This window comes from Sinohyriopsis cumingii, chromosome 2, assembly GCF_028554795.1.
Source record: "Sinohyriopsis cumingii isolate HCF-2022 chromosome 2, ASM2855479v2, whole genome shotgun sequence".
Taxonomy (NCBI): Eukaryota; Metazoa; Mollusca; class Bivalvia; order Unionida; family Unionidae; genus Sinohyriopsis; species Sinohyriopsis cumingii.
In genome coordinates this window covers 40,881,323-40,895,323 of record NC_142962.1, presented here as the reverse complement: position 1 = coordinate 40,895,323, position 14,001 = coordinate 40,881,323, and the positions used below count along the sequence as shown (strand labels likewise).

The 14,001-nt window shown below is 35.1% G+C and overlaps 1 protein-coding gene across 1 annotated transcript in view; it reads left to right on the top strand.

The window, feature by feature from the left end:
* Positions 1 to 14,001, top strand: part of LOC149804702 (dynein axonemal heavy chain 6-like) — a 393,112-nt gene that overhangs the window by 51,678 nt on the left and 327,433 nt on the right. The window contains exons 14-15 of the mRNA XM_089933221.1: positions 8,309 to 8,444; positions 10,727 to 10,961. Of these exons, the coding sequence (XP_089789347.1) occupies positions 8,309 to 8,444; positions 10,727 to 10,961 (371 nt within the window). The remainder of the gene's footprint in view (positions 1 to 8,308; positions 8,445 to 10,726; positions 10,962 to 14,001) is intronic.

Sequence of the window (14,001 nt, the reverse complement as noted above, 5' to 3'; positions counted from 1 at the left end):
AGGCCAGGGTCAAAGGTGGCTGTGTCAAGTTTACAGTTTGTTTCTTTGTGAGACAATCATTAAAGATGATAAGGCCAGGGTCAAAGGTGGCTGTGTCAAGTTTACAGTTTGTTTCTTTGTGAGACAATCATTAAAGATGATAAGGCCAGGGTCAAAGGTGGCTGTGTCAAGTTTACAATTTGTTTCTTTGTGAGACAATCATTAAAGATGATAAGGCCAGGGTCAGAGGTGGCTGTGTCAAGTTTACAGTTTGTTTCTTTGTGAGACAATCATTAAAGATGATAAGGCCAGGGTCAAAGGTGGCTGTGTCAAGTTTACAATTTGTTTCTTTGTGAGACAATCATTAAAGATGATAAGGCCAGGGTCAAAGGTGGCTATGTCAAGTTTACAATTTGTTTCTTTGTGAGACAATCATTAAAGATGATAAGGCCAGGGTCAGAGGTAGCTGTGTCAAGTTTACAGTTTGTTTCTTTATGAGACAATCATTAAAGATGTTGTGACAAGGCCAGAGTCAAAGGTGGCTAGGTGTTGCTGACTAAACTTATCTGGTCATTATGTTTGAACTCTTTATAATCACAAAGCATAAGACAAAAGATGTATGAAAACATCTCCTGAATTTACGAAAACCCAAATAGCTGAATGAGTTGCCCATGCCTTGTACTATACACATTACATCAGTCCATTACACCACATGGTTTGTATTTAGTGTTGCCACATGATACACCTTTAAAACAAAATATGTGAAGCTGGGCCTAATTTAAGAAAACAATACACTAGCAAAAACAAGTAACCTTTATTATCATCCTCCAAGACTTATTTGGGGACCTTATTTTCAAGAGATTGAGAAAACTTCCACAAAGATAATTTGTCCTAATACAACTGATAGACATATTTTTATATATATAGTACATATATATAGTACAGAGCCTCACGGGAGATTAGTTGTACTCACCTAATTCAGTTACCCTGGAGCCCCAAGTGACCAAGTGGTCTAAAGCACTCACCATTATGGATCACTGCCATCTCACCTCTGTCTTCATGGGTTTGAGTCTCGGGCTCAGCCAATGTGGGTATGTGAGAAAGCTTGCCAGTAGGTTCTTGAGGGTTGGTGGTTCTTTCTGGGCTTTTCCTGGGTTCTTCCTCCACCATTTATGCTGGCCGCCATGTATAGCCTATCCTGTGCTGAAAAATGGCATTAAACCTTACAACAATGACAACAACAGTTACCCTCTTTAAATAAGACATTATTGTTACTATTATTGTTATTAGTAGTAGTATTAGTATTAGTATTAATAGCTGGAGATAACAGTGCATCAGCTTGGCCAGATTTCTAGTCTTCTTTACTGTCCACCTCAATTGGCTTTGCCAGCTGCATTACATGCATAATATTAGTCATTATATGCACCTCATTAGGCATTACATGCATCACATTAGGTATTACACACATCATGTTAGTCATTGCAGGCATTACATGCATCACATTAGGCATTACATGCATCATATTAGGCATTACAGGCATCACAGCAGGCATTACATGCATCACATTAGGCATTACATGAATAACATTAAGCATTACATGCATCACATTAGGCATTGTATGAATCACATTAGGAATTATATGCATCACATTAAGCATTACATGCATCACAGCAGGCATTACATGCATCACATTAGGCATTATATGCATCACATTAGGCATTACATGCATCACATTAGGCATTACATGAATAACATTAGGCATTACATGCATCACATTAGGCATTGTATGAATCATATTAGGCATTACATGCATCACATTAGGCATTACATGCATCACATTAGGCATCAACATGCATCACATTAGGCATTACATGCACTGCATTAGGTATTACATGCATCACATTAGGCATTACATGAATAACATTAGGCATTACATGAGTCACATTAGGCATTATATGAATCACATTGGGCATTACATGCATCACATTAGGCTTCAATGTGCATCACATTAGGCATTACATGCATTGCATTAGGCTTTACATGCATCACATTAGGCATTACATGCAGCACATTAGCATTAGGCATTACATGCATTGCATTAGGCATTATATGCATTGCATTAGGCATTACAAGCACTATATTAGGAAATACATGTAGCACATTAGGCATTACATGAATCACATTTGGTATTCCATGCATCACATTAGGCATCTGGATAACCATATTTTTCTGTCCTTTGTGTTCAATGTGTCTGTTGCCAATGGCACACTTTGGCTGGTCATAGTTCTAAGCTTTATCAACATTCAGGCAACTTGGTTCAGAATGGAGATGCATAGACTTTAGTCCGATTTTGCAATCAGTTTAGATCTTCAGGATGTGTATCTCCATATTCCAGTCCACAAGTCTTCTAGGAAAATCTTGAGGTTCACTTTATGGGATATGGTTTCTCTTTTGGGTCTTGATGAGAATTTTGGAGAAAGTCATGTCACTCTTCAGAGTCATCTCCTTATCCATGACAACCTACTACCTGGAGTTACATTTTAAATTTAATCATTAAATACCATAATTAACATTTGCTCTGCCTTGGATTTCTTGTCAACATCTGATATTTTCCAATTACAACATTTTACCCACTTGGGTATGGAATTCCAAAGTAATGTAAATAGGGTTTTTCTCCTTCATGAACATCCTTGAACATCATCTCAACAAACGTTATCTATTCTGTACAGGAGTTTATTTGCCTATTGGATCTTCTCATCAAGTAGATCACATCATCTTTGGTGTCCTCTTTGTGGGATCATTGCAAATAATTCTTTTGCCCAATTTTTGAGCAAATTTGCCAACGAGATCAAGCATTCCTGGTTTCAGGATACATGAGGTCCCATCACAGGAAATGGGGGAGTATAACCTGGCATATGGCAGCTATTCCTCCAGGAACTATGATATGCATGGATGCCAACATGGCAGGCTAGATTGCCCAATGCCTGCATTTCAGGGTTTTCATTGCACATCAGTATAAAGGAGATGAAGGTAATAGCGAATGCAATTCATTTTTAGTAGGAGATGCTGGAAGTGCATTTTCATCCTATCTGACAACTCCACTGTTATTAATTACATCAGAAGGCAAGGGAGAACCAAATTTTATACCTTGGTCTTCTAGTTTTAGATTATCTCAAATGCACCAGATCCCAGGCAGACTCAGTGTTGTAGCACCATCCCAATGAAAATCATCTAATTTAAACCAAATGGTCTATTTACCCCTTGGTATTCAGACAAATCTGTGCCTGTTGGGACTGACCACCCATGAATCAATTTGTACCAAGATGGAATGCAAAAGCTACCTACCTTTGTCTTTCCAGGTTCCAGATTCAAAAGCCTGAGCAGTCAACACTTTTTCAATGAACTTAAATGGTCTGGAGCCATATCCCATCCCTGTAATCCCCAAAGAAAGTGAGAGAAACAGAGTGCCATCTGGTCCTATTTGTTCCTCTTGAGTGGGAAAGATCATGGATAAATGATCTATTGGACCTGGCAGCAGAAATTCCCAGGAAAATCTTGATCTTTTCTCACCTGCTGCAGCAATCATGAATGCTGGTGTTTCATCTTAACCAGGAACTATTTAACCTGCCTACTGGGCTCATGTCAAGCAAGCCTTCATGTAAAAACATTGTAAAATTGCATGGTGAACAGAATTGCTTAAGCAAGCATGGAAGTGGAGAGTATTCTGAAGTCGTGTGAACAGAAACTCATCACTTTGTTAAACACCTCTACACAAAAAATAGCTAACTTTCTTCTTTGGTTCTTTAAAGAGAAAAATTTAGCCCTCTTAAGTATAAAAGGCTACCATTCCATGATCTAAGACACATTTCATGAAGATGAGGGAAAAAATATTCCAAAACTTCTCTAACCTACTGGTAAACTGACAAAGGGCTTTGGCCCTATGTCCAAAAATGGAATATATCATGGGTTTTTACATGGCTGAATAAGGCACTTTTTAAACCCATGTCTAGAATTTCCATGACTCAGTTCTCATACAAAACCAGTTTCCTAGTCTTCTTTGTCTTTCTAGCTGCAGCAGGCAGAATTGGTGAGATTCATGCCTTTTTGGCAAACTATCATGCATTTTCATTGCAATGGTTTTATTATGATGACTGCTGCCTTTATTGTTAAGAACAGTCTCCCACCTCATATATGTCAGTGGAAAAGAGCATAGATGTCAACCCCTTGAGATGAAAACCTGTTTGCCAGACCAATAAAAACCTTACAAAGACAAAAAAGAAAACCTTACACTAAAAAATGTATTCATACATTGTATAAGATCAACAGTTTTAAAACAACAAATTCTTTACATAAAGAATTTTTTAAATATATTTACTTAATTATTTACATTTCTGAAACTTTATTTCATTGTTTTTACTTATAACACTGTATCATCTTCCTGCTTTGGTTAAGCAAAGAAGCTTTTGATGGATGCTCCCTTCTTCATTTCAAAATTTCTTTCATGCAGTTTTGTCCTGAAGTGTTTCTCCAGATCAGATATGCTAGACACCACCACTTTAATGTCTTTACTACACATTTTACAAAAAACATGTAAAGATCCTAACTTGGATACATCTACAATGTCAGGGAAGACTTTAATCCAATCAGCCTGAAGCTTGCCATGACCTCGGTCAGTGTCTACAAGCTTGCGTTTCTTTGAGTTAGGCTCAGCCATTTGATGAATGAGAGAAATAAAAACAAATAATTTTAAAAATTTAGATTTGACATGTGATATAGGAAGATCTCCCAATTACAAATATGTTATGAATTTATATTTTACCACATAAACCCCAAGATATTACACCAGGAGCTATCCAAAAATTAAAATTTATTAATAAAATAATTGACAAAGTAGCAGTCCAGAAGTTTATACTATGTAAGCTGTTGATCGCGTCTATTAAAATTGCATATCTGGTGTTTGAAAAGTTATGATTTGCTATATGGTGTGCCGATTTTGGTCACAAGCTTGATATAAATTGGCAGTGTTAAATATTTTCAAGCCACAAGAATGACGTCAATCAGTATCTGTACTATGTCCTTTGTTATGGCAATGCATCTTCATGTTTGCATTATGTATCTGACAAACTTATTTCAAAATTATGACAGTATGATACAATGCCAGTAATAAAAACAGTGGTGTATTTATTTTTAATTAATATATTGTTGAAATTTTTTATAAATCGACTTTATCTTCACACAGAGGAGTGGGACGAATTATGGTTATACCAACATGACTGCCACACTATGTTAAGTATGAAAATTGATGCAAACTTTATGCATTTGATAGTAATATGTATAAATAATAAAATAATAATGTATAAAATAAGAAAACTTACTTACTTCACAGATAGTCAGTATTAGAAATCTGAGTGAGCATTAAATTTCAGAGTGATAAATGACAAGATCTTCACACACAGGAGTTCAACCATGAATGAAACTCATTTCATTATCAAAGGAAAAGCGCAGTTTTGAGTATGATTTGATTGGTTGTTTTGGGCCACCACAGTCTCACTGAATTCTCATTCTAAAAAAATGTTATGCCCAGATGCACACAAAACGAAAAAACAAATTATTCTTTTTTAAATTAAAAAATTTTGTATGAAAAAAATGTACAAAACAGTTGTACAGCCATACACTGACGAAAAAGACAAAAATGTACAAATTACGGGTCAACCGTACAAGTTGACACCTATGCTAGAGAAAGGGGGTAAGAGATGTAACTCCCTCCAGCTGTTAACTCTTCTAATGTATTATGATCAGGCAGTGTATTTTTAAAAGAAAACAATTTTTCAAGTAAAATATATACTTTGATAATGCCTACCTGATCATAATACAGGTACATGCTCTTAGCCTTCCTAGGTTATATTAGAACCTGTTAGTACATGCACATTCAGCCCAATATTAACGGACATAATGCTGTGATTTGGTGTCAGTCCTTCTTCCAAGGAGAGATTACCTTTGTCTGATTGCCATATTTGTGGGCAGACAACTTTTAGTACTTTTGTTCTTAAAAACAAGATTCGGAATTACTTTTGTTCTTAAAAACAAGATTGGGAGATCTGGATTTGGAAGGAAAGAGCTTGTATTCCTAAGGTAGTATGATTGGGTAAGTATGTTTTGCAGAACAATTTTACTCAAGAAATAATTTTCTCCATTAATTATATGGAGATCATAAATCTGTTAGTTGCTCATTTGTTGTTAACATGTCCTAGGTTTTCATTGTTGTGAGTAAGAATTTTAAATTTACCTCTTTCTCCATTAAATAATTCCATTTTGTCTTGCCTTTATTAACAGACACACTATAGGCAGAACATTTCTGGTGGTTATCATGCCATTGTCATCAGTGGTACGGTCTTGTATTAAAGTTTTGCATGAAAGATATACTACATACATTTTATTGAAGACATGTTTGTTAAAAAGAACCATAAGTGGTTGCTTCAGGATGCTGTAACATGGAGATAATGACCAGACAATTTGTGATGTTACTGCGTATTTAGAAATCCGACAAAATTCTGTGTGTTATCAAAGAGATATAATGCACATGTGTGGATGAATTAGCTTTGAAAACATTTATTTATTGACCTTGGCACACTTGACATTGAGCGACTCACTGAGAAAGATAGAAAATCAAGAGGAATGGAGGAAGCTGGTTGTTTGGTCATGGGTGGTGCCTCAACAGTCCACCAGACTATGGGACTGATGATGATGATGATGATGATGATGGCACACAATTAGAACATTTATTAATTGTAGGCTATTGTACAGTCTTATAATTATATGAACTGTTTTATATTGTGAGTGCCAAAACAATTTGAAACAAGTAGCATAAATAAGGATGAATTCATGTCTATCACCTACATCTTGAAATTATTTAATTGGTATTTATTTATTAAAGTACTGCCTCCACTGGGCATAAGTGACATTTTCATTTGTAGAAATTTCTTGAATATCATTAATTGCTGTATACATGTACTAAAAATGTTTTGTTTGGAGAGAAAATGTAACAAATTTTATGACTTCTTATTAAAAGTTGATATTTCATAATGTTGATTAAAATTTCCAGGTCCTATCTAATGTTTTCGATGATAAAACGAGCAATATATCAAAGTTTCCATCACCAATTTTGATCGCGATTTTCTTCAAGTTCAACAAGTAGGGATCAATTTTTTGGGTTTAAGAAAAAAGGATCTATGCCTGACCCCATGTTATAAGCAGGTTTGCAAGTTATTAGGGCATGAGTTATTGAGGGAGTGGTGTATACTAACTACTCATTGTATAAACATTCAATTAATGAATGTTTGCATTAATGGATTTGAACAATTAGTACCCCTTTTTCATTATATATAATGAATCTTTGCTACAGCGAAAGTATGCCAAGCCAGATATAGCCAGCCCTGCCCACTACCCTTCATGCATCCATCCAGTCACCATCTTTGTACATGTACTGTATTGTTTGTTGTGTACACTACACAGAAAACATTAGCCATTTTTGTGAGTTTTGTCTCAAAATATGTTGCACTCCATCAAGAGTTCCAAGCACTCATCAACACCACCAGTTCTACAGGCAAAATATCCAGACTGTCTGTAGGTCTTTATATGAAGGTAGACATAGTGTAGAAGCATGGACATAGCATAGAGCAGTCATCAGGACCCCTATCTGTAATTATTACCTTTAAATTAATGGGAAATTCTTTTTATTTAATGCATTTTCACTTTAAAAATTACTTTTAAGGAACACGTCACATTTATAAAATTATCCTGACACCAGGCCGACCAGTCCTAACACTAACCTCTTAATGCTGAGCACCAAGTGAATCAGCTGTTAGTACCATTTTTATCAAGTCTTTAGTATGGCTCAGCTGGGGATTGAACCTATGACCTCATGTATCCGAGGCGGACGCTCTAATCACTAGTCCACCGGAGTGGTGGTTCATGAATGATGTTCTTGAATGAAATTCTTGAATGATGTTCTTGAATGATATTTTTGAATGATGTTCTTGAATGCCAGTCTTGAATGATGTTCTTGATTTACATTCTTGAAATATCTTCATTAAAAGGGTTAACAGAACCATGACATTGTTTTGTGTCAAAAACTGTCTTGCTCAATATCATCCATTGTTGCAGGTTGCTAAGAAAGTGAAAAGAAGTGAGTCTTCTTGGAGACCATTGAAAATAAGGTGACACATTTTAAGGTGAAATGCCTTTTTGTTTATGAATTAGCTGTTTAGTTGTAAAAAATTTTACATAGCTATGTGGTACTAATTAATGATATACCAATTTTCCTTGCCAGATCCTTGTCTAGAGCTAGCAACTCAATGTTGAAGGTACAACCACAAACCCAGGATGTAACTGTGTCAGGTTATATTATTCCACATTATGACTTTGAACAGCCTGCTATTCATGAAGGACCACCTGATATTGATGAGGTGAAATTTCTGTTTATTAGATAGCTTGTCTTGTTTTCATATCTATCTATATATCTTTCTATTTTTTTCATCTCTGAACCCATCTATCTAAATAGCTATCTTGTAGTCTCTTGTTTGTATTGATATATATTTGGATGGATGGATGAATGCATGTATTATGTGTGAGTCATTTGGATGGATGAATGTATGTATTATTTGATTCACCTGGATGAATGAATACATGTATTATGTGTGATTCACCTGGATGGATGAATACTTGTATTATGTGTTAGTCATTTGGATGAATGAATGTTTGTATTATGTGTGATTCACCTGGTTGGATGAATACATGTATTATTTGATTCACCTGGATGGATGAATACATGTATTATGTGTGATTCACCTGGATGAATGAATATTTGTATTATGTGTGAGTCATTTGGATGGATGAATGTATGTATTATGTGTGATTCACCTGGATGGATGAATACATGTAGTATGTGTGATTCACCTGGATGGATGAATACATGTGTGTCACATGCATGGATAAATACATGTAGTATGTGTGTGTCATATGGATGGATGAATATATTATGTGTTTGCCTTTGCATTATGCAATGGAATATCAGGGTCTTTGTTGTTTGCAGTTGGGCATGACCTGTAAGCTAGTGCCTCATATTAACATTTAAACTCTTGTCTATTGGATCAAGTTAAACAGGGGGTACTTTATATTAATATTTGAACTCATATCTATTGGATCAAGTTACACAGGCAGGGCTTTATATTTTGTCTGTTGGATTGAGTTAAACAGGGGGTGCTTTATATTAATATTTGATCTCTTGTCTATTGGATCAAGTTATACAGGGGATGCTTTATATTAATATTTGAACTCATATCTATTGGATCAAGTTACACAGGCAGGGCTTTATATTTTGTCTGTTGGATTGAGTTAAACAGGGGGTGCTTTATATTAATATTTGATCTCTTGTCTATTGGATCAAGTTATACAGGGGATGCTTTATATTAATATTTGAACTCATATCTATTGGATCAAGTTACACAGGCAGGGCTTTATATTTTGTCTGTTGGATTGAGTTAAACGGGGTGCTTTATATTAATATTTGAACTCTTGTCTATTGGATCAAGTTATACAGGCAGTGCTTTATATTAATATTTTAACCCTTGTCTGTTGGATCAAGTTATACAGGCAGTGCTTTATATTAATATTTTAACCCTTGTCTGTTGGATCAAGTTACACAGGCAGTGCTTTATATTAATATTTTAACTCGTATCTATTGGATCAAGTTAAACAAGGGATGCTTTATATTAATATTTGAACTTGTATCTATTGGATCAAGTTACACAGACAGTGCCTCATATTAATATTTGAACTCTTGTCTCTTGGAACAAGTTACACAGACAGTACTTTGTACTAATATCTGAACACTTGTCTATTGGATCACATCAGTTTAGCTTGCTGAAAATTTATAGTAAAGTGCCAAAATGATTTTGCAGCCAGTTACTTTATAGCATTTCCACACTTGTTTTTAAAAATCACACTTGCACAGTCTGGCAACAAGTTGAAAAAAGTTTTCTTTCATTTTTCACAGTCTTTTGGACAGCTGCTGATTTCAGACACTGATTGAAATGTTAATTTTAATGCATGGATTTCAATGGCACCATTTCCTAAAATTATAGATTGTCATTCTGTTTAAAGGTTGAGAGCATTTAGTGGTTGTACCAGTTCCAAGTTCTCCTTACTATCAAATTGGTTGATGAAAAGGGTTTACCTTCACAGCAACACTTCATTGTTATCCATACTTGAGTTAATTTTCCAGGTTTGATGTGGATGTTCTTAGAAGTATCATTTTATTGATCTGTACTTGTAAGTAGCATCGTAAAAATACAGTTAATGTTTGTTTTTAGTATCATATAAATATTTCTTTTGTTACTGTGTAAAGCACATGGTGCATCAATATAAATATGACTTGTTAATAATGGGAAAATGTTCTTAGAAGTATCATTTTATTGATCTGTACTTGTAAGTAGCATCATAAAAATACAGTGATCTACCTGAAGTAACAAAGCCTGCATAACTGACTGAAGTTTTTCTTCAGAGACCTCATGGGACTCAACCTTAGTGGTGGCCATTTTTTCACTCAAGGAACCTCATTTAATTGGTCAGTGAGTATATAAGATGCATTATCGTGATAATTTCAAAAGCTTACTTTGCATTTTTTATTCCTGTTTTCCAAGACAAATATAAAAAATTATATTTCTCTCAATTATCTTATAATCTGCAGGTTCTGAATGAAATTCGTCAGCAGGACATCGTAGAGGTATTCTCCTGCCCAGTCTTTAGTCTTCAGTTGGTGTTGACCATCCCCTCAGAATCGACAGAACTGATGACCAAGGCTTCATCCAAAACAATTCAGATGCAATCTGCGAGCTCTTCCTTGCTGAAAAAGACAATTCTTGGACAAGGCTCGGCCTCAACAAAGAAAACCGTCAAGTTTCCTGATGAACCAGCAATATCAGGTAATACAAAACTTTTTACTTCTACAGTTTTGCCATATTTTTGTCTGGAAATTTTAGTTTAGATAAGATACAAAGTCTTTTTTTCTGCAGTTATGTTGTGTGCTAGAGTTATGTCCATTTTTAATTCCAGTCAGATCTTTCACTGAATTGCTTTATATCACTTTAAGGCACCAAATCCAAGGGTCTTTCTGGCTACTAGTGAAGACATTAGTATTCACAATGACTTCAATTAAAAAAAGAGATAGTATTTGTAATACTGATGAAATTTTGTTCCACAAATCCTGACCATTCATCACCAGAGCTTACTAGGAAGGGTTGGGTGGTGTTGTGACAGCTTGGCACAGTGTATCAGCCACAGTAGCAGTAGTCATAGAGATGTTTTAAGAACTATTGTTTCAGACCAGCTATTAGTGTTTGGATGACAGACTATGGTCAGGTGGCTAAAATTATGGCCAGGACCTTTGGCTAGCTACTGATTAACTTATGTCAGGTGCATATGCTATGGTACTAACACTGCAATATAAATAAGATGTAATTGACATCTTTCAAATGGTAAATTATAATTGACTCATAGGGTTAGGGTCAAAGGTCATGGAATAAAGTATCCTGGAGTGCATACCTCACTCTTTTATCCTGTATTGGATGCCATCAATTTGCAGGTTGACCTCATTGGCAGATGCTTTTACCCAGCCAGTTTGATTGATCAGGAACAAATTAGTCCCAACTGTCATAAAGCTCAGTTTGACTCCAAGTCTGACCATATCCACCTGTGTAATTTGCACTCACATGTACTTTGTACACACTCCACCCACACCCTTCCTTCCTTAGTAGTTTAGCAGGCCATAAGGCTAAGTGTAGTTATGGTTTAATCCTGCTTCCTTTGTGAATGAGCTGTCAACATGTGCTGCTTTCAACTTCTTTTATAAAACCACTCAACAAATTTGAAGTAAATTTTCACAGGCAGCATGCTGTTATCATTCTGCTCAATGGAGTGGTAATGGAATCTATCATATACGTGGGTTTTTTAATGATATTCATCAATTTTTTATTTTCAACTGCTCAAAATAACCACTCTGAATTGATTCAGACTAAATGTCACAGACAGTGTTCAAGCATTAAAATCTCTTGAAGTTGTGCAAATCTGCTATTAAATATGGCCACCATTACTAAAAATAGTAAAGACCTTTGATTGTCTTATTCTCAGAAACTGCTGAACAATAATATTGACTAAACAAATATTTGAAAACATATTTTGGTATGAATCCTTTTATTCTTGTGAATACAGTAAAACCTCTTCTGCCAATATACGTACGTAGGTAGGTATGTATGTATGTATGTATGTATGTATGTACGTATATATGTATGGATATATGTACCACCATGTTGGCCAATTCTGCGCGTCGGGTAATTCTGCGCAACGATAAATCATTTCTGTAAACATTGGATCATGTGCTATTTTGGGTCAAAAATCCATTTTGTCTCCAGAAAGAAGAATCGTACATTAATTAAGAAAAGTGATATTCAAAAAATGTAAAAAATATCCCACATTTAGACTCGAAATGTACATAAAATGTGATTTCTAAATGGCAACATGAAAACCCACTCCATGACCTTCTTGAACCTGTAACCCAGAAAATTCGATTTACTATGCATCTTTTAGAATCATACAAATAATACATTACATAAAAGATGGAAATGTGTACCTTAAAACAAAACTGTATTTTAATCCAAGTTTCCAGTGTTGCAAGAAGTTGTCCCACACGTACAAAATCGTCTGCTATCCAACGTGTCTGCTTGCTGCTAGAACATAAATTGTGAACAAATTTCCTGGCGTATAGTCTGTTTCTAAATTCTGTAGTAATGTTTCCCCATCAACAAGACGTTGTAATCACATTACATCCTATTCATTGTTGTTTCTCTTCCATGTAATAGCTTATTTTTCATAAAATGTTGAACTTTACTAACTTTTTTACAAGATCGATTTAGTTTGCTTAATACCTCTTGCCATTTATTGGCATTTTTATGTTGAATTTTGTAAAACTAGCTATAAATTTGACCTAATTACTCGACTGAACTGCTGACGGAAACAGTCTAAAGTAATATATTTAATTTCTGTAGCCCTCTGGATAAACATTACATCTTTTCAAAGCTATGCGCAGAATAGGCCGACATATCGCGAGTCAGGAAAACGGGGGGGGGTGTCCTTTGTGTCCAAAATTAATATTATTTTGAACAGAATATTTTGGTGACAATTGCATCTTTTCAAATGGTAAGCATTGCTGTATTTTATTTTTGTCAGTCGCTCAAATTCGGTATGCGTTTTGCTTCAGTATTGAAAACGAAAACCTTAGGTACGCAAAATGCCCGACAGCAGTGTATGTATGTATGTATGTATGTACATACGTATGTACGTACGTACGTACGTGCATGCACTGGATCCAGGAAATGATCACAATGTTAGGGATTGATTAAGATAAATGCAACAAACTGGCAAATAAGTGTCCAAAACTAATTTCTAACTAGTCTAAGTGTTTTCAACTCTAAATGTTTTCAAAGGCAAATACAAAACAGAGACAAGACACACAAAAACAAAGAAAGCAATGAGATTAAAAAATATTAGACAAATATTTCTACATTAATAAAATCTTGAAATTTTTGATGTTTCAACTAGCTGGCTTCAGCTTGATGCTGATGCTGAAAACTAAGTTCTATTGACCTAAAACTTGATAAGCCATATCACCATCTGTTTTGTTATGTAAATTTGTGTAACCATAAATTATATCCTGGATGTTTGATTATTTTAGTAAGTATAGATGACTAGGTGACTTGTACACTGATTGAAAGAATTATTTAAATGAAGATGCGCCACCTGCATAAAGATGATTTTTTTGTGTGCATGGTTGTCTTTTTCTAGTCTTCTTGTTTTAAACTGCTTGGTTTCAATTTTCTAAGGCAGCATATCCAGTAAGCTTTCCTGGTTTCCATTTGGGTGTTATGAGTAATCACAATTAGTGTCACATCACTGAAGGTATGGCCATGG